Source organism: Tamandua tetradactyla, chromosome 23 (genome assembly GCF_023851605.1).
Source record: "Tamandua tetradactyla isolate mTamTet1 chromosome 23, mTamTet1.pri, whole genome shotgun sequence".
Taxonomy (NCBI): Eukaryota; Metazoa; Chordata; class Mammalia; order Pilosa; family Myrmecophagidae; genus Tamandua; species Tamandua tetradactyla.
In genome coordinates this window covers 41,164,864-41,179,208 of record NC_135349.1, presented here as the reverse complement: position 1 = coordinate 41,179,208, position 14,345 = coordinate 41,164,864, and the positions used below count along the sequence as shown (strand labels likewise).

At 42.9% G+C, this 14,345-nt stretch overlaps 1 protein-coding gene across 8 annotated transcripts in view; it reads right to left on the bottom strand.

The window, feature by feature from the left end:
* IQCK (IQ motif containing K) overlaps positions 1-14,345 on the bottom strand; it is a 135,670-nt gene that overhangs the window by 114,094 nt on the left and 7,231 nt on the right. For 6 of the 8 annotated variants that reach the window (XR_013168047.1, XM_077141717.1, XM_077141718.1 and 3 more), the window contains exons 2-4: positions 12,901-12,965; positions 11,161-11,290; positions 9,720-9,841 (exon numbers count right to left, since the gene is read on the bottom strand). Coding sequence is in view for 7 of the 8 variants with exons in the window: in XM_077141717.1 (XP_076997832.1) it covers positions 9,720-9,841; positions 11,161-11,290; positions 12,901-12,965 (317 nt within the window). In the remaining variant the exon portion in view is untranslated. The remainder of the gene's footprint in view (positions 1-9,719; positions 9,842-11,160; positions 11,291-12,900; positions 12,966-14,345) is intronic. The other 2 variants (XM_077141719.1, XM_077141720.1) reach the window with 1 other exon arrangement.

Sequence of the window (14,345 nt, the reverse complement as noted above, 5' to 3'; positions counted from 1 at the left end):
CTGGGCAGCCCCTTTTGGTACTCTTCCTGATCATATCCTTTGCCCATTTTTCTACCACGTTGTCATGCTTTCTTATTAATTTAAAGGAATTCCTCATAGTCTGGATACCAACCTGTTACATGTGTTGTAAGTATATAGAACAGATAAGTAGATCAAAGAGAAGTCAATTGAAGACAGATCGACAGGTGATGGAAAGTGCCTGGACTGGGAGGTTAACAGGGATTATGAATGAACTATTGTAATTCCACGTGTCCACACTAGGGCCTAAAGACAATAATAATGGCAACAGTCAGTTCAGTTGTTTATTGAGAACTAACTATGTGCTAGGTTCTGTGTTAAGCACATAGCCATACAATCTAGCTGGATGTTCAGAACAATCCAGTGAGATAGATAACATTATTGCCCCTGTTTTATAGACGAGAAAACCGCGGGTCAGTGACATGAGTTCATTCAAATTACTTTAAAGCATCTTTGAAATCCACCCACCTCTTTTCATCCTCACTGCCACCACACAATTCCTAGCCACCTAGACGATGGACACCACCTTCCTAACTGGTCTTCCTACCACATTCTGACCTACTGCAGACTTTCCTTGCAGCTGCTTCTTAAACTGCTGATCGGATAGGGTCCCTCTCTTCCTTAAAAATCTCTAATGTGGTAGTTCTCATGGAGAGATACTGACACCTAAGAGGTATTTTTAAATTCTGTGGACATTTTTGGGGTTGTCATGATGTTTAGGAGGAACTACTGGTATTTAGTGGGCAGGAACCAGATATGTTTTATATTCTGCAATGGGCAGGATGGTCCTACACAACAAAAAGCTATCTGGTATCCTAATTGTTTCCAAATACCCTACCGGATAGTGCCAAAAAATTTGTTTATAATTATCTGAGCCTGGAACCGACTTAATTCCATTTAATATATAAACACAAGGTCTTTTTGCCTGGTTTTAATGTACATTGATTTTTTTCAGGAACTATCATGTACATCAAGAGAAAAAAAATATGTTATGACTTATTGAAAACCTGAGTTTTTTGCCACTTTAGAAAATCAGGTCATCAAGGAAAAAATCCCTTACAGTATTTGAGGGACTGATCCGGCATGTGTGACTCAGTTTGCCTTTGTAGGTGGTTGCATTCATGATCTGTTGCATTCATTGGATATACAGATGCAAGCAAAGGACTACTTCATAATGTCTTCTCGTATAGTTTTACCTAAGCATTTAAAAAATGCATATTATTCATATTGGAAATTTTTTTCATTTTATTTCTCCTTTACATTATGGTTAGAAAATTATGTTGAGTTGGGGAAAAATTATTGTGTAGACAGAGCAATAGTTTGTTATGATAATGGCCCCTAATCGACCACGCCTACCTGGGTCCATGCCCCTTTGTAATGTGACTTTGCCACCACTTTCACCCATCAAAACCTGGAGCCAGTTTCTTAGTCTCTGGACTGGCCTTGCGAGTTGTCTCGACCAATGGAGTGTGGGGAAGATGTTTCTGGAGTTCCACAGCCTAGGCCTCACACTTCTGGCTTCTTGGAAAGCTACACTGGGACCAACATGCTGTAAAGAAGCCTGAACTGGCCACCTGCAGGATGAGAGGCCAGGTGGAAGAGAACCCAAGTGCCCCAGACAGTGGCCAGCACCAAGGCCGCAGACAGGGGAGTCAGGCCAACTTGGACCTCCCAGCCCAGCTCAGTCACCAGCTGAAAGCAGCCACCTGAGTGAGCCTAAGTGAGACCAAAGAAGAGCCAAAGGTCAACCCAAAGAATCATGAGAAATAATAAATTATGTTTTTTTTAAGCTATGAAGTTTTCAGGTTGTTTATTCCACAGCAACATAGCAATCATATAATTCATAGATTATACTATCTAGGTAATTTAATTTCAGATTAGCAAAAAAAGGAGCATTATAAAATGCTCTGGTAACCCACTGCTTTAATGATTCCCCATACTCTTAAAAGAAACTCTACATCCTTTCCCCTGGCCTACAAGGCCCTATGTGATCTGCCACTGCCAATTTTCATCTTCTCCCATCTCTTTTAATCACTCTGCCCAAGTCATACTAGTCTTTTTGTTCCTGGAATAGGCTATTGAAGTTGGCAGTACTGAGTCATTAAGTAAGTTTGAAAAGAGATGTACCAGAGGATGTAGGTGCCAGATTGCTACACATTAAAGAGAGATCAAAAGTGAAAAAAATGGAGGTAATATGTTAGTGAAATGAAGTCAAGAAAGGGGAAATAGCCTAAATGAGGCAGCAGGGTCAAATAGATGGGCATCAGAACCTTATTTACAACTTCTATTTTTTCTGATTAGAAAAATAATTCATACTTAACTTTTTACATTTCAAATGTTACTGAAATACCAGAATAAACAGAGAAGACCAAAGACCTCAGAACTTTCATCTCTGCCCCAACATCATATGTGACTTTTTGTTCACTCGCTATTAGAGTCACATAGTATTAGCGAAATTCATTTGTCTTTTTTATGGTCTGCATATGCTGCATAAATTTCCTGAGTTTACACACAGGAAATGTGACTACAGTATCTATAGTTGGTCCACAGATGGACTTCCACTAACTATTTGTACAAAGCAATCATTTCCCATTCTTTATCTTTCACAGAGTATATTTGTATAACACAATGTAAAATACTGCTAGCATTTCATAGCAAAACTAAAAGGCCCATTTATATATTGTCACTTTAATGCCATACAGATGTCATTTAAATTTCCTCTGTGACCCTTCTACACACAGCTGAAAATAATCAACTGGGAAAGGGTTAAATATATCTTTCCTTGCTAAACTCATGCCATGAAATGCGCAGGGTCTTAATCTAAATTCTAAGGTTGAGATAATTCATGAAAATCATATGCTTAAGGCTTATTCTCCCAATTGTAATCTCCCCAAATTAATGGATGAAGAAATATCTGTTTATTTAAAAAGCCAAAATTTGATTCTGAGCATTTAGAATATTTAAATGAACAAACTATTTTATTAGGATCTTTATCAAAGTCAGTGAAATTTAACTCACAATACTGAAAATGACATGTAAAAAAAATTGGTTTATTAATGAATCACAATCAAACTAACCAAGCTTGCACAGTCTGTCTGAGGCAGAGTCGGGTTGAAAACAAAGTCTGCCAGATTCGGAACCACTAGACAACATACCAGGTGCTGCTTTATGGGTGTGCACAGATAGACAGATACACTCACACACACGCCCCAGGCCTGTACTGATTGGCCCAGTGCTCCTAAGGTATTGCGATTAGGCGTCTCCTCTTGCCATCTCTCCTTCTGCTTACTTACCCTGGTCTTCCTCAGAGTTTCCACTACTTACAGGACAACCCAAATAAAGGGCCTGTGCTGGGTCACCACCCTGATTCCTACCCAGCTTCTCACTCCTCTCCTACACACCTCCAGACTCATCTTTAAAGACTGGAACCTGGCTCTACCTTTGGCAAGTCATCAGAGTGCCCTGGCTGGCTGGTCTGGTGGTGAGACAAACAGACTCAGGAACCAGCTTACTTGGCTTGCATCTTGGCTCCGCCACTTAGTAGCTATGTAGTTGACTTTGTGATTTAGCCTCGGTGCTGCACAGCTCTCATCTGCAAAAAGGCACTAACAAAGGCTTGTTGAGAGGTTTATCTGAGTTACTGCAGGTAAGATGCTTAGAAATGTGTCTGACATACAGTTAGGGGCTCTGAAAGTGCTAGTCACCACTCTCTTGCATTCCGGCTTCTTGCCCAAGCCTCCGCTGGCTCCAGAGTCCCTACAGTTTGAAAGAATTTGCTTCTTGTTCAGCTCTGGCCCCAGGGCAGTCTCTCCTTAGACCACCTCCCTCCAGGAGTGGTGGATTCAGACACAGCAGGTGCCGTTAGTAAATTCTTCTTGCATGCGATCACTAGACAAGCTGAAAAAAGGCCTGCCACCTCCACGGAGGGCTCCCATACTTTTATCTATCTTAAAAGCCAGCCCTGATTCTGGAGACCCACATTCATTCATCCATCCAGCTTCTTCAGTCTTACTAAGTACCAGGCCCTGCTGGAGCTACGTCAGAGAACAAAACAAAAAAATAACGAAAGCAAGGGAAAAAAAACAATGAGAAGTCAGCATTTTAAGGGCACAATACATATCAGCAGTTATTCTTGAACTACCTGATATAAATGCTGTTTCAAGATAGAATCTAAATGGCTTCAATAAACAATGAATTATGCTGCTGTTTAAGAGCTGTTTAGATGCAAGTTAGGTTGTGGGTGGCAGATACGAGGGCTACGCTTATGAAATTTGGCTGGAGGCCGGCTCTCATTCAGTTTAAGCATCTATTCCCAGTGACAGGATGTGAGGAAGAGCTGAATTGAGAAAATGTAAATTCGCTGGGCAGATGTGGACGACAGGAGTTCCACATGGGTCTGAGTGTTGAGATGGCAATCAAGTAATTTTTAAATTACATTAAAGTAATGTAAAGTCTGCATGACTAGGGGAAAAAACTGATGGAATCAGATTTAATGAAAAAATCCTAAGTGCGGAAGTGAAAAGTTCAGAGTAACTCACCCACCTGCCACATTTGCAGCATTCAACATACTGAGCTTCAAAAAAAATACTGAGCTCCCCAATGGGGAGCAGGGGTCAGTAGTAGACTCTTATTGGAACCTGTGACCAAACGTAAGTACTGCCCCTCCCACTCCCAGTAACAACCTGCAGAAAAGGCTGGCATCCCCTTTAACAGGAAGAAACTGTGGCTCACAGATTCCTTGGGGCCACTCCTCCAGGAAAAGGCTAAACTAGATTTGGAACTCAGGTGTACCTGGCTGTTTTTAAAGCTTATCCATTCAGGCAAGGTAGCCATTTTAAGGAGCCACATTTTGTAATTCCCCCACTCCCACCCCCTGATGATCCCTTATACGATTTTAAATTTGAATGCTCCACTCTAGCACTCTGCAGCATTTGAGATTGGGACCGTTTTCATTCAGTCCCAGCAGCAGTTTGTCTGCGGGATGTCCAAGATGACATATGAGTCAGCATAAGGATGCCTCATTAATCTCTAATACAAATAGCAATGTGTCTGACTCCTCAAAAGTGTTTCAGCACTGCCTAGAGGCTAGAAACTCTGTCGAGCCCCCTCGTTACAAAATTATTTATGAGCAGACATTAGATATGTAAGCTTCCATGTAAAGTCTTAATTACTGCCCTTTCAGCTGGTTTTTGCACCTTCTCAAGGGGTATAAATGAGATGAATAGCAGCTGAATAAATTAGAGTAAAGGCTGCACAATGGATTATAGCTGCCCGAAGACCTACAACTGAATTCCCAGCACCAGATTCACCCTTGCTCTTCTTCCTCATCCATTTTTATTTCAGAATAAAACAGAGTAGACACAAAGGGGAGAGTTATGGGAGAGTTATTGTGCCCCCACCCCCTAAAAATATGTTGAAGTCCTAATCCCTGGTACCTGACTGTGACCTAGTTTGGAATTAGGGTTGTTTCAAGTGGAACTAGTTCAGAAGGGATCATACTGGAGTTGGGTGGGCCCTTAATCCAACATGACTGGTGTTTTCTGAGGAGAAGAGATGTAAAGATAGAGACACTCAGGAAAGACCATGTGAGGACAGAGGCAGAGACTGGAGTGATGCAGCTATAAGCCATGGAACACCAAGGATTTTGCTGGCCACCACCTAAAGCTAGAAGAGACAAAGGAGGATTCTACCCCTAGAGCCTCCAGATGGAGGCTGGCCCTGCTGACGCCACGATTTCAGATTTCAAACCTCCTGACCCTGAAATAACAAATCTCTGTTGTTTAGTTTATGGCATTTTGTTTCAGCAGCCACAGAAAACTAAGACAGGGAGGAAAATAACACTACCTTAGTTCACTGTTACCCTTCACCTACCAAAGCCTTTGCTACCTGTCTGGGCTTTTCTTGAGGAAAGGGGCTGTGTCTTGTGCTCTCTGGGTCCCTGTGATTGGCACATGGTAGGGCTCAGTAAATGTTTACTGAATGGAACTGATCTTGGGTTACTCAGCCTGCTTGCAGATACTCTTTACACGTATTCAAAGAAAAGATATTTCATTATACTGATTTCATTGTTGAGTCATTACAGTCCATCCTTTTGTTCAATCTAATAAAAGGCACAGCACACTGAATATACTTTGGCTAACAGACAGAGAGATACAATCCCTGAAATGTGACTTGCAAGACAATCAGTTTTCCTCCTTTAGCAGCAGGAACAGAAGCCAGAGACCCCTCGGTTAGCAGGGGCAGGCCCAGAGCTCTGCTCTTGGGTTCCCAAACTGACTGCCATTCCACTCAGCCATACCCTGCACCTGTTTAACAGCACATAGAAGAGGGCAAGATCAGTTATGAAGAGTGGACAAGAATTAAGTTGCCATGCTGAACAAGCAAATGAAGAAATACAGATATGAATTAGAGACATTTTAGATTTTGTAAGCTAAGGCTAGTAGCAATCTGCTCTCTTGAAAATAGCTATGAGTGAAAAATCAGCATTTCCCAGGGCTATTCATAGCTCATCGGCCACTAATTTACAGGGATGAGCAAAAGCCCAGGCTCTAGGCTCGGCTGGGGCTTGGTGGAAGGTGTATCCCTTTACTCACTAGCCGAACGATCTCAGGTAGTGTTCAATCTCTCTGAGCTCTGTAAAAGGATGCTGATGAGAGGATCTGGCCTAGAAAGTTACAGTAAGGATGAAATGAGACAATGTGTGCAAAGCACCTAGACCAGTGCAAACACCCAGTAGGAAACAAATGAATAAGATTGCTTCTCTGACTATTAATACTAGTACTACTATCAGAGCAGAGGTCAAATCACAGGTGAGTGGATAGCAGTTTCCTGGATATGATAGTTAGTACCTGGACAGCTGAAGTTTATTTCCCTCAGCTGAGTACCCTCTAGTGTTAATGAAAAATGGCATCTGTTCATTATGGTCTTTCCTGGTTTCAACAGGACAGCCAGGTCTGCACTAGCAAGTCAGGAGGAAGCAATAGGTTTGAGGTTCACTACATTTGAATTCACTAAGACTGTGTCCTAAAACGAGATATTTCTGACAGAGAAATGTGAAGAAGATCATACTAGCCTGTCTTTGTGGGCTGAGAGGTGCTAAACTCCCACCTCTATCCCTAAGGGATATGAATAGTGGCTGAATTGCATCTCAGTGGGTGTGGGGGCAAGTTGCAGGATGTTTGGCTTGGCTTTGCTAGTGGGCCATGCAAGTTGTGGGCCAGAGCTGAACTGCTCAGGGAATATCAGGATCTGCCTGGAGAGAAAAGAGATGCTTCTAGAGATAATTAATGAAGTGCTGCTTGGTAGGTGTGAACAAAACCCTCTTCCCCATCTTCCCATGAGATTTAGCAATAAAATAGACTTTCCTCATTACATCATGGAGATGTGGAGATGGATCTGTTTTCCTGGAAGCTGATCAAGTGCTGACTTGGGCTCCAAGTGACCAAGGAACAAGGCCACTCAGGTAACAGGTGTAATCTAGCTTACCTAGAGAGCACCTATTATGCTATAATACAAATGATAAATTGTAAGTTGGTATTTTGAGGCCTTCCTATGTCCCCAGGACTTCATTTCATCAGCATGACGATTCCACAAGCAGGTGTTATGGTCGGCCTCTCTCTTTTTTTTTTTCATTCTCCCACTAGTTTATTATTAAATATGAGGCTCAGAAAGATGAAATTCCTTGCCTGAGGCTGTGTAGCTAGCTGGGGTGGCAGTGCACTTCAAAACCAGGCAATTTAGACTCCAGAGTTTTGCTTTTACCTACTAGGCTATAAACCAAAGCCTGATTTACTAGTTAACTACACAATTAATATGTGAGGGGGTGTCAGGCTGTGCCCTTTACCACCCATTGCTGTCCAGAGTTGACAAATCTCACCAAATAAATGAATATCTTCTTCCTTCGCCCCTCCAGGGGAGCCCAAGAGAACAGCCTTCCCAGATAGAAGAGGACTGGATCTTGGTCAAGAACATACAAATAGCAGTGGTCCCAATGTCAAACTGTCCCCTCAATTATTCAGCATTTACTGAGTGCCATCTGTATGTTTACCATATGCTAGGTATTGGGAGTAGTGTTGCAAAAATAAATCAGAGAGAGGATCTGTTATCAGGCAACTTCAAATATCAGGGGAGAAAGATGTGTAAAATCAGGTGTATTTGTGGGGTAAAATTATCTTATTCAAGAATGTCTTAATTTGCCATAAGATGAGGAGCTGATAAACAACCTGAAATCTGAGAGCTGGAATCAATTACTTCCAGTTTGGACCCACCAGGGAACTGAAGTCAGGAAGAGAATCCGTGGAACTAAGTTTGGAAAATCAAATAGAATTTAGATATGCAGAGAAGAAGGGCATAAAGTTTTTTCTTTAGAAAAGAAAGAGGAGGAGGAGAAGAAATACAGAGACTGTGGATTGGAGGCCTGTTGGGAGGCCCTGTGTGGTCCTGCTGGCTGGAGGGTATTGCCAGTAAGGAGAGCACAGTGAGTTGAGACAGGAAGGAGGGAGGGAAGACGGCATGGTCTAGGAAACCAGGCTAAGGATCTTGGCTCCTTGTATGGATCCATGGTTCTCAACTTGTGTCCTATGACTCAGGGAAAACCCAAACCCTTCTCTCCACATGGTGTGCTGCCCAAGTGCTAGTCAACATCTCATCAGTCATTTCTGTGTGAACTAAAGGCACACTGTCACACGGGGCCTGTCAGAAGGAATGCAAGGCTGAGTGACTCAGGTGGCCGTCAACTAGGGGAAGGGAGAACGTGGGGTAATTAAGACAGAGGAAGGGCAGCAGAATGACAAGGCAGTAAAGAATTTACTAAAATCTGGGAAAACTCTGTCTCCCAAGTATATAAAGGTAACATCAAGGCAGGGCAGGGACGTTAGGCAGGAAGGACAACTGAGCAGGTGGGACCATTAACTGTGAAGGCTTTTATAGATGCTGAAGGTATTCAACTGACTGGGGTTTGCATTGTAACTACTGCCAACTTCTTTAGTTTTGTTTTGAGAGGTTTAATTTGGATTCAAGCCCTTCTTCTGCCATGCACCTTTGATCATGTCTGTGAACCCCTCTGTCCCTCTATTTTCTCACCTGCAAAATGGAAGGTCATAGGGTGCTGTGAGGTTAATGATCAAGCATTTAGCACAGAGCAGACACTTAGAAAATATTAAATGTTATTGTCAATTTACTTTCTTCCTGGGGGGGCATCCAAAATTCTAATATTCAAAAGTGTGCAGGTAAGATGCTCACACTAAGTATCCTGTGAACAACTGAAATAGAAGGAGCTTCTTGGGGTATTTGTGCATGTGTGGCAGGGGGTGGCGGACAGGATCAGAACTCAGTTTATACTGACTGAGCACTTACTCCACACAGTCCTCTTCCAAGGCAAGTTAAATGCATGACATTTTGCATGAGATGGAGAGCTTTGCCAGCACAGGGGTAAAAACAAGAACTTAGGAACCCAGAAATCAGACAGATCTCACAGAAGCAGGCAGGGAGGCCAGGGAAGACAAAAAACCTCTCTGGAGCGTGAAGGGCCAGACAGATGGCAGCACGTGTAGATACAACTAGATGTTGGGACTGACCTTGGGGAAGTGACCCCAAAACAGGATTTTCCCCAAAGGGATCATTTTGAGGATGGCATAGAGATCAATGAGTTGCCATCTGATAAAAAAAATTAATTATTGAGAATATAAAAATAAACAACTGACCTCAAAACATTTTTCTTTCTTTGCTTGGTGAAGCAGGCTAGACAGTCCAGGGAGAAGAACTGGAAAGATGAAAGTTTCTAAATATTCTTTGGGGGAACCTAAAACAGACAAACCAACAACCACTAAAAATCCCCAATGACCATAGTTAAACGATAGGAAATATTTGCTTCTGAACCAAACAAGGTACTGCCCATTCAATAACATGATCTGAAAAGTCATACTTTATTCCCAGCTGCTGAGTAGGATTATATTACTGAAGAAACTTAAACTGGCTCTCTGACCCTCTGCAGTCTGGAAGGGATATAGGCTGGATGCTGCCCAGGGCCAGGTCCACCAGCTCTGAGAAAGAAGCTGGCACAGGGAGGAAGGCAAGGATGCAGCGGCCTGGGAACGTGCTGCGGATATCTGCCATATCTGCTTCCCACCTCCCTGAGGCTGGCTCTGTCCACGCTGCCTACCTTTTGGGTCTCCTTGCCTCTGCTAAATCTCTCCTTTTTGTTTAAGCTCATTTGAGTAGGAATTTCTCTCACTTGCAACTGAAGAGTCCCAACTAATAGATTCATCAAATTTTTAATTGAACAAATATTACTGTAATTACCGTGGGCCAGGCACTTTTCAAGAGCTTTGAGAATGCAAGTGAACAAACGTGCCCCAAACACCTGTCCTCATGGAGCTTATATTCATTCTAGCAGGTGGACACAGACCAAGACAAATGTGCAAAATACGTTTGCTGGATGCTTTAAGTGCTTTACAAAAAAACATATCTGAGACTGGAGATAGGTGGATGATGGTATTACAATTTTTGTTGTTGGTCATGGAAACCTCACTGGGTGGATAACATTTGAAGGCATGAGTCATGTAGACATTTGGGGAAGAACATTCCAGGCAAAGAAACAGCCATGCAAAGGCCCTGAGGCAGTAATCACAAGGAAGCAAGTGTGGCTGGAGGGAAGTAAGCAAGGGGAGAGTGATAGGAGCTGAGGCCAGAAAGGAATTGAGAATATAGTGTATAGGGTCGGAGGGCCCCATAATAGTAGCCGTGGTAGACCAAGGCCCAACAGGGGGTGCAGAATAAACCAGTAGCAGGGAGCCTGGTGTGGGGAGGCCTGAGGAACAGAAGCCTAGGAAGGGAGGCCTGAAGTTGACCCTTCCGGCTTCTACACAGGAAGTAGGGCAGCACAGTAGCTCTTTCTACTTTTGCCATTTTTCCTTCCTCATTTCCCCCTTGGTACTTAATGTAGTCTTGTTATTTATTATCTTTATTTAAAGATAGGTAAGTGGATAAAGTGTACTTCTCTTAAAAATAAAAAATCAGAAAACAAATCATGTCTTATGTGTGCGGTCTCCCCGAGGTTTATCTGCCCATTCCCATCCCTGCCCTGTGGTTTCACAACATCACAAGATAAAAACTATAAAGATAGAATCTCACTTCCTTACTTACATGTTTTTGAATCGCTTGTTTCCAATTTAACTTGAGGGCAGGGTACAGTTGGGATCACAGCAAAATGGGGAAGTGAAAAAAAGTGGTCTGCATTAAAGCCATGGAAAACCGTTTCCTCCAGTGGTGAAACCTGGTGGTGATGGGGGAGCAATTTATATAGTTTGAATAACTGTATGTTCTTTTATACCCTTGCAAAGGGATACAGTTCTATATTAGGCTTTCAGTTCTGGGGTGGGGTGGGGGGCACACTGAGCACAGACCTACATCTCCCTCCCCTACTGAGATATCTACAAAATGACAAACCCCTAATAGAGAAGAGAAAGGGAGGGCTATCCGTGGATAAGAAATTTCCAAACATTTCTCAAAGAAACAGGGCTGAAGTCTCTTGACAGATGAGAAGTGGAGAAGAAACAGCCCAGACTACATGGGAGGAATCTGTCCCATAGGACAGAAGTCCATCTTCTCCCCAGAACACAGAGCTGGCAGGGATCAATGAGAGTGGCAATGAGCAAGGGCACCCTAAATAGGGGTCCTAAGTGCAAATGTGGCCAAGACTCCACAGGCCTCCTGCCCACATCACCCCTTCTTCCGCTCCCCCTCCCCTGCCAAAATACATAAAGCTTCCTTCACACCCCTCTGCCAATGAAAGACTCTTCTGTAAATAAATGTGAAAAAAACCACCTGGGAAGGAGTAGGTACCCCAAAGATAAAAAAAAAGCAACAGCAAATAAACTCTGTCCATTAATTTTGAGGCCCACAGCTCAACCAAAAAACACCACCTGCTCACCCTGAAGAAATATCTTCCAAGGAACAATCACTCCCCATGAGCTCCCAGGTAGTGCTTTCATTCACAGAAGAGGCCCACCCAGAAGATAAACCCACGTGCACAGCAGCAGCAGAAACCATTAATATCTGTGCAACAAGATTCACTCAGGCCCCCATTTTTGATTTTGAATGAACAATGAAAGTTCTCTAAAATCAACAGCACAAAAGACAAAGATCAAGATAAAGGAACAGAACAACAGACCCTGGAAGAAGCACAAATAGTTCAGGGAAGAGAAATGTACTTAGGATCTTCAGAGAAATCCGAGAAAGACTTGCATCCATAAAGCAAGAACAGGATGCTATGAAAAAAGGAACAATCACAGGACAAAAAGTGTTTGAAGATCCAAGAATCTCTATCAGAGGCAGCTCCAGAGACTTAGGTGTGGGTCCCATCCCTGCAACCCTGCTCCTGTCCCTTTCCCTCTCAGGGTCTCAGATTTTTTATTTTAATTCCATCAGGTCCTATTTTATTCCAAAGAATATTTCCCAAGGACTCCTCTGCTGGCTGCCTAGTCCTTGGCCCTCTCTCTTTGGCATAGTCTTCATCTTCCCCTGACATACACAGAGAAGCTTGTTCCATCTGCAACTGTCCCCAACGTGGACACAGTGCGATATCCATCATAAATGCCTTTTTCATTTAGGATCTCATGTGAGCCCCACAGAGGCCCCATAAGTTAGTAATGGATCATCCGTTCCTTTAACGGATGCAGTAACTGAGGTGCAAAGGGGTTACATGACATACTTTAAGCCACACTGTTAGTAGCAGAACTAGCATTGGCACCGAGCGTCTGACTAGCTCTAGCAGCTTCCCCTCCATCCTTCCTTAACTCAGGTCACAGTCCGATGATTGCCTGCTATTGGTGCTGTTCTCATCTATGAGCCATTAGTTTAGTTTGAGACCTTGGTGATACTCACAGTAGCCATTGGTTCTTGTTTGACTTTATATCCCTCTGGAAAGGGAGGCAGCTCAGCTTCATACTCTAAAGGAGAAGGGAAAAAATCCTCATTTCCGTACTTCATTGCATTTGTAATGAGATTTTAATTTTCCTTCTTCTGAATAAAACATTCTTAAATTGTATTTTGGTGGATGGTTTACAGAAACCATTAACAACTGTCCATATTGGTTAATATTTAATGTGAACTATCTTATTCAAAATGGTAAGAGTTGAGGTCCACGGTGGCTCAGCAGGCAAGAATGCTCGCCTGCCATGCCAGAGGACCTGGGTTCGATTCCCGGTGCCTGCCCATGTAAAATAAATAAAAAGGGGGAAATTAAAAAAAAAAAAATGCTAAGAGTTGACTGGCCTCTTACTTGAGAACCAAGGCTTTATGTAAGAGTCTGAGATTCTTTTCCTAAGGGAGCACAACTTCAGACTTGATCATTACAAAGAATAAGAAAGGAAGAGAATGGGGAGAACGGTTAAGGGGAGACACTTGTAGCAAACAGGGAGGTGAGTGGGAGAAAAGGAAACAGAGAATATGATAGGAGGACAGAGTAGAGGGGATAGAAGAGAGACAAGCCATCCCATGAAGCTACGAGGTTGGGCTTGAAAGCGAGAGTGCAAGACTGTGGGGCCTGGCTGGAAGAAGAATCCCATAAACCATTGCTACTCAAAAGTATGGTTCATGGGATGGTGCTGCAACGGTGGCTTGGGGGCAGAATTCTCATCTGCCATGCCAGAGACCCGGGCTCAATTCCTGGAGTCTGCCCATGCCAAAAAAAAAGTATGGTTCATGAACCAGCAGCATCAGCATCACCTGGGAGTTAGAAATGCATAATCATGGGCCCCACTCTAGATCTACTGAATCTAAATCTGCATTTTAGCATGATCTGCATCACGTGTAAATATATTAAAGTCTGAAAAGCCCTGTTATGAATTCCAGTAGTTTTCTATACTGGGGAGCTTTTTGAAAACACCAATATCCAGGTCAACCTGAGAAACTCCAGTTTAATAGGTCTGTGACAGGAGCCTGGTTATGAGTGTTTTTAAAGTTCTCCAGTTGATTCTAATGCAGTGAGGAGGAGGACCATTTGCCAAGTTTCCAGGCTGATTACAATCTGTTAGAGAGCCAAATGCAATGAACATTCCATAAATGTTCAATTCGACTCTCCCAGGGTAACACGACTATTGCTGAAAGGGATAGAAGATGCTCATGGGATATATCAGTTACCTCCCTAAAGGAAAGGCAGAACTATTTCTGGGAAGGCCAATGTTTTAAAGGCTATTTCATGGTCACTTTGCACTGATGAAAAGAATTAATTTCTGGGCGAGATAATATTGATGGGATACAGATTTTCTGAACACAAGTTTTGTTCCTTACCTAGCTACATATGAGGGAGTGGAACACTTTTCAACTTT